The sequence below is a fragment of the Thalia democratica genome, chromosome 6, assembly GCF_965202585.1.
Source record: "Thalia democratica chromosome 6, ktThaDemo2.hap1.1, whole genome shotgun sequence".
In the NCBI taxonomy this organism is placed as follows: Eukaryota; Metazoa; Chordata; class Thaliacea; order Salpida; family Salpidae; genus Thalia; species Thalia democratica.
In genome coordinates, this window is record NC_139170.1 from 44772860 (window position 1) to 44780052 (window position 7193).

Genomic DNA, 7193 nt, shown 5'->3' on the forward strand with positions numbered 1-7193 from the left:
TGAAAAATAGACTGTAACTAAGTTAGATGATTTCATTCTGCAAAAAAATTGTTGCTTTAAACTGTATAAAATTAAGATTGAAAGCTTTATTTAGTTTCATAGTCGATTATATATTTTAGAATAAGTTTAAATTAAGAGTTTGATTTAGAAAAGTCAGGAAAAATTTTATAGAAAGTCAAGAAATTTTTCCCAGATTGATCTGTAGCAACTCGTAAGCCTCCTTAAAGTTTTCTTTAAAAAGACTCAAACTTTGCACAAAATGTTTTTATGATAATTTATGATTATTAAATATTGTAGAGGTGAAAAATCAAAAATACCATTTTTATAAGCACCTTTATTCGGGTAAGTGTCAAATAAGAACAAAGGAACACTTTTGCTAAATGAGTCACTTTTGCACAACAACTCTTATGCATGAAGAGTCACTTTTTCAAGAAGCAACATTTGTGCACAAGGAATCACTTTTGCATGGCTTGAAAATTTTTTGATTAATTATTTTTTTTTTTAAATTTACTTTTATTTAGTTTTTACTGTCTCTGTTACTATAAATTAACCCTTATGCTTAGTCGCTAACTTTTTTTAATTATTTTGTTTTTTTTTATATTCCTTTTTTTAATGTTTTTTATTTAAATTTTTATATATTTATTTTTATTATTTTTTTGTGTTTACTATCACCTTTACCCATAACCCTTACCTTTAGTTAGTGACCATTTTTTTCTTCCCTTATTTTTTTTTATTAACCTTTTTTTTTTGTTTTTCAAGTTATATTAGCTAGTTTTTAAAATAAGTATCACTTTTACCCCTAACCTTTACCCTCAGTCGGTATTTATTTTTCTTTTTTTGGTTTTTATTAATTAATTTATTATACTTTTTTTTGTTGTTTTTCTTTTTTTATTCTTTATAATATTATTTTTTATTTATTTTCTTGAAAAAGTGACCCTTAGTGCAAAAGTACCTTTGTGCAACAGTGTCCTTTTGTGCATATTTGATCCGTTCCCCCCTTATTCAGAGAATTCATTAAAAAACCATCAACAATCCAACCATGTGATTACTGCCACCAAAGTGAACTCATGTCAGCTGTTGCAATTTCGAATAAAGCAATACCCAACTGTAATTGGTGTCTCTTTGGATCCTATTTTCTTAGGCTCCAAAATATAGTCTGGTAAATTTTATATTTAATACAAGCAGTTCTTTATTAATTTCTAAAACTTTGCAGAAATATTCAGGGTTGTCATAAACCCTGGAATTCTAGAAAAAGCTGTTATTTGAAAATGTAGATAAAAAAACTTTTAAAAACTTTTATTTAGAAAAAAACTGAATATATAACCTGGAAAAACCTGGAATTTCAAACAACAATAATAAAAAAATATTACTAAAACCTGGAATTTCAAACCATTTTTACATGTTAAGTAATGAAATTTCAATTAGATACAGAAAGTCTATCAAAAAGGATTGTCAAAAATCTTGAATCCAGGAAAATCTGAAGTTAGACAATTTAGGCAAGAAAAACCTGGAAAACTTAGAGTTTTAAGGCATAGGGAGTGGCAAAGCACTTTTTTCACAATTTGATCTTATTTTATATAATTTTTACCAAGCTCCAAGATGCTTTTTACAGATTTAAAAAAATCAAAATAGTTTTTGAGATATAGCTGGTAAAAGTCGGAGACAACAATAGGTTCCTTATAGGAGGCGCAAACTAAAACTAATGAATAATAATCTTTTTTTTTTGACATTCTTATATAACTTTTTGTGTTATAATTTTGCTTACAACAAATATTTGACTTTCATAAACATTTTTGCTATTTTTCTTTAATTTAATACCAAAATATTTTTTATATTTAATTTTTGCTAAAAGTTTAAACTAGTGTTCTGAAAACTTGATTAGTTATAAGTATGATTAGAACTTTAAAAATCTAAATGATTTAAATATATATTTATTTTATTTTTCAAAAAAATTCAAAACTTTTCAAGCCCATTGTACTTTTAAATATTTAAAATATTTAATTTTTTAAAGATTAAACTATAAAGCTTTTAAAAATATTTTTTTAAAATGTTTATGTACAAACTGATCATATATATCTTTTGTATTTTTAGTATAATGAGTGCATAAAGTTTAATTTTTACATCACAAACGTATTATTTCTTTTACATATGTTTAAAGAAGAAAATAATTTTGTGTTTATTTTTTTTTGAAAACAATAGTTTGTAATATTTTGACACATCCATCTTTACTATCAAATTTTTTTTAAACCAATTTTTTCCCAAAACTTCTTATTTGTATATAAAAGTCATTTTTTGTACTTGATTTGTTTAGTTATCTAGTGATATATATCAGTAAATGATAAGTCAAAACTTATAGAGTATCATAAATTTATTTACTTAAATACAGTATAATTTTCATTGCTTTTGCTTAATCTATTTAACAAATAGTTTCTCAATTACTTAGTATTTATATTCGTATCATATGAGTTAGACATTTTTTTACTGTTTTATTTGTTGTCACTTAAATCAAATTTGGTCATACTTTATGAGTTTGTTTAAGTTTTTTAATTGACAAATCAGAAATGTTTTGCTTAACAAACAAAAAAACTTTTATTCTCAGACATTTCGTGCTGTAGAAATGGAAACACGTATTTAGATTTATAATTGTTCTTATTTTAATATCTTTTAATAGCTGCTATGCTTAAATAAATAATTTTTGAGATCAAAGCTTGATTGTTTTTTTCCAAATTATATAAGTTTAGTGCTTTTATTAATGTTTCAAACAGCATGATTTCCAGTTTTTAAAAACTGCACAAAATTTTTGTTAATCAAATGCTGCAGTAGCTTTACCCATTGTAACTTAATTTTGTTTAAACTTAATGACATAAATTTTCTAACAAATAATTTATTTATGAAGAAATTATGTTTATTTTATCTAAAATTAAATCATACTTTCAATGAAGGATTAGCAAATTTTTATTTCAAAAAACCCAGCACAAGTGCAACTAATCAAATGTTTTTTAACAGACTTTCTTGTGTAAGCACTAAATGTCATCTGAAGCAGAAGCCTTCACAGTTCAGCCGTTTCACCAAATCAACTTTTGCGTGGAAGCCGGCGGTCACGTGACTTTTGTCGTCACGCATGGCTGGGCAGAGGTGAACGGGTGCCCGCTCGCCACCGACACAACGCACAGCGTGAGCGGACCGCGCAGTTTCAGCGTCGAGACGATGACCGGGTTTGCGTTGACGGTAGCAAGCAGGGACAAGTGCTTGATTGAGAAGCACCGGTTGGAAACGTACAAGCTCGTGAAGGGCTACTCCACCGTTATCGCTAACTTGAGCCACGCGGCCCGCGTTTCTGGCGCCGAAGGGCCGTGCGTGCTGGTGTTTGGGCCCAGAAACTCGGACAGAACCAAGTTTTGTCAGAGCGTGCTCAACATGTGCATAGCAAACGAGCAGTGCCCGACCTTTATGGACCTCGACGTTTCCGACAACACGCTGGCGCCCGCGGGCACCATTTCGTACAAAAACTTCACCTCGGGAAAGCCCCTGGACCTTCTCTTTGAAATTCCAAAATGCGATACGCTCCGTTGCGGCGGCGGGGACAAGACGGAACACGAGGAAGAGTTCGTTGGCATTCTCGACCACCTCAAAAGTCTGCACAGGCGCAGGCAGGCCGAAGACCCGGACGTCGGGGCCGGAGCGCTGGTGATCAGGTGGAGGTGCGACTCGAGCGGACGGGAGGAGGTGAGGGGAATTTTGAACGTGATGATGCGCTTCAAGACGACCTACCTCATGTACACCGGCGACGATGCGACGTTTGGCAAGATAAAAATGCTCTCAAAGTGCGAGTCGAGAGCGGACGCCGTCAAGATCATTCCGAGGTTGACGCCCAGAGACGACAACGTCAGAAACGCGTTGGAAAGCGGTCGTTCGAGCTTGTTCGAGAGCAAGTACCTTTCAGGTGACTTGACTGTGTGTACGACGGTTTTTTACGAAAACCTGACAGTTTACCGCCACAATGACGCGAATGAGTTTGAGCAAGTTGCTTTGAACGGAAAAATGGAAAACAAGTTTATGTGCGGCGTCAGAGAAGTCGATGTGCAATGCAACCAAAAGCACCTTCACCTCGGCACGACTGTTTGGGTGAAGGGTGTGAGTGTGGAGGAAAAAACGATTGTTTTGAGTGCTTGCAGGAACGAGAGTGCAAAAGGCGGATCTTTTTTGATTCTGGACTATGACAGTTAGGATGTTTTTTAAGCATGAAATCATATTATTGATGTTTTGAGTAAATAATATGATGTTGGTTTATGTATTTGAAACAGGTTGTTAGGTGCTAATACAATTAGGGTTAAATCGTTAGAAACTAGATTAATTTATTTTCTTTTGAAGTTTTGTTAACAGTCTACATTTTTCTTAATTTTTTCAAAAAATTATTCAAGTTACAAAAATATTTTAATTTATTATTTAAACTGTATTCTTTAAATCAGCCTACATAACGGTATAAAACATTTTCTTTTTGAACTTTAATTGTTGAAGTGTTGTATGATTGTTTAAAAAGGTCGGTTATCTCATTGAAACCAGGTTTTGAATAAAACAGCAACAAAGCTGCTCTTTTGTGTTACATTTTTATAAAATTTTAAAATGTGTTATTCCGATATTCGTAGAAGAAAAAAAATACTAAGATAACAAAGTTTCAAAATCGCCTTTTCTCCCTTTTCTATTTGTTCCCTGACTTACTAAAATCGCCCAAAAAGGGGTTAACGCCACCTTTGGGCAACCCTGTTTTATTCGGATATAGCAAGTATGACTAATTAGTTGTTATATATCAGGGTTTACCACTGTGGAAATACAATTGCTCTTATTATTGTCTATTTTAGTATAGTCGCATTCAGGTAAAGGGGCGAAAGGAACTAATTTAGTAATTCTAGGGTATGTGTAAAGTTTTAATTTTTAGTTTGCTATTTTAATAACAATATAAGTTTAATCCTAATTTAAACTTGCAGCAGTGGTAAATTGAGTTTGCAAATTTACCTGAAGTTTCACCGTGGTTTATTTTATTACTAAAGATTACAGTGATTTTAAAGGCCATCTATGTAAGTGTACCAAACAAAATCGTTGTTTGTTTTTAAAATGGGCTCTACGCTACTTTTTAAATGTTCTTCGATTTTGCAAGGCCACCTATGAAATATGAACCAAACTAATTCGTAGTTTGTCTTAAAAAATGGGCTCTACGCTACTTTTTAAAGGTTTTTTAGTTTTGTATGGCCAACTATGAGTATAAAAGATAGACCAATGTAAACGTTTTTTCACAAAGGAAACCTTGTGCTAAAAGACAAGTTTTTGGTTATTCGTATTCGTTTTGCGTTTTAGGTAAGGAATGGGTTTTTCTGCTAAGATCTCGCAATCGGGCTTAACATTTGTTTTAGTTTCGTCAGTTTTTGACGTCGCTTTCGTGACTCTGTTCGTAGACAAGGGTAATTCCTGTGGATTTGTCGAATTGAAAAATTAGAGGGCTGAAAGAAGAACTGTTGTCGATTTTTAACAGTGGACGAGGGTGTTTTTGGCTTGACTTGAATGGTTTGTTGGGCGGTAGCGGTATCTCGCTCGCTGTTTCGACCGAAGCAGATTTTTATGCTTAGTATTTGTGACGTCATAACTCGGCATGGTGTCAGCGTGTTTGGGTTTTGCTTCTCTAGCACAGGGTTGCCACTCGGTCAGGAAATCAGGAAAAATTAAAAAAAATGACAAAAGTCAGGAAAAAATGGGGGGTTTTGAAAAAAAGTCAGGAAATTTGAAAAATTTTTAAAAAAAGTCAGATTTTGTCAGTTTTAATTTACAAAATTCCTTGTTTTCCAAAGCCTTCAAATGGTAAAAACTAATTAAAAGTCTGTTAAAGTCAGAAAAAAATTCCAAAATTTTCTTAGAAATTTACAAAAATATTTACTTTTATTTCCAATGCCTTCACCTGGTATAAATTAGTAAAATATTCTTTATAAAACTGCAAAAATTTTCTATAAGCATATTGAACAAGTACCCTACTTGAACAAGCAGATTTTGTAAGCTTTTAGTATTGATGATCTTAAGCAAGGGCACTTCCATAGTGAAACTGTGATATATACACACAAGTTTATCTAGCATAATTTTAGAATCAAAGTGTTTTTTGTTAAAATAATTGAGTTTTTTATAACTAAACAGTTAGTTTAGTATTTTATGTAACAGGTTAATGTGTATACTTTACCTCTTTATAATTTTTTCAAAGTTGTTTAAAATTAAGTTATAAGAGAGGTATATGCCAAGATTAAGTTTACTTATTATTTGTATTTTTAGTAGAGTAACTTAAGTTTTTAAAGTAAATAAGAGTATATTTATTTGTTACAAATTTTATACTATTATTAGAGGAAATATTTTATACAACAGGTATATAGTTTACTTTTTATGTCTTTTTTTACAGTTACTTAAGTATATTCTTTTTTAATTGATTTTTAATTTAAGGATTTTATATTAAATAGTTTAGGTAGTATTTTATTAAACTTAGTGAAAAATTTATATAATTAAAACTGATTTAGAAAAGTCAGGAAAATTTTTGTAAAAAGTCAGGAAATTTTTCTCAGCTTGAGCAGCTACAGCTATTTTGGCTTTAAGTTTTTTGATCTATGATTTTTTTGCGGTTGTGAAGTTTTACTAACTTACTTTGTGGCAATTAAATTTCTCTGTTGAGAGGTTTCCTACTTGCGGTTGTGGCACTGGTCGCGTAAGTTCTCACAAATTCTGGTGTATGATTTACGTAAAAATAATTTTAGATTAATGAGATTTCTGTGTTCAAGTGCAGTTGAAGTGAAAAATATTAACGTATCTATAGAAGGTAATACATTAGACCAGTGGTCGGCACGCTGATCAAAATCTGTGTACACTAAAATGCAGAAAATTAAATTTGTGCACCCCGAGATCTTATTTTGAGAAGCGCCGCTAGTGGTGGAACTACGTAAACACTTTTACTAATGCGTTCTGATAAGGCAAAATTCCGATTAAATGACAATTCAAATTCTTTGAAAAATAATCAAGAGATTATATCTTAAAAATATGTAGTTTTGAAAACAAAAAAAATACGTTTGTAGGTCTTTTTAATATCTTTAGGTCTTTTTTTGCGAAGTTGTTATTTAATTTAATATATTCATTAACTACTAAAAATGACTATTTTTAAGCTTATTTCA

At 31.2% G+C, this 7193-nt stretch overlaps 1 protein-coding gene across 1 annotated transcript; it reads left to right on the forward strand.

Moving 5' to 3' along the window:
* The first annotated feature begins 3027 nt into the window (after nt 1-3027).
* LOC145839138 (uncharacterized) lies at nt 3028-4227 on the forward strand. Its single transcript, XM_082946747.1, has one exon. It carries the CDS (start codon nt 3028-3030, stop codon nt 4225-4227), a length of 1200 nt encoding a protein of 399 aa, XP_082802873.1.
* Nucleotides 4228-7193: the final 2966 nt, after the last annotated feature.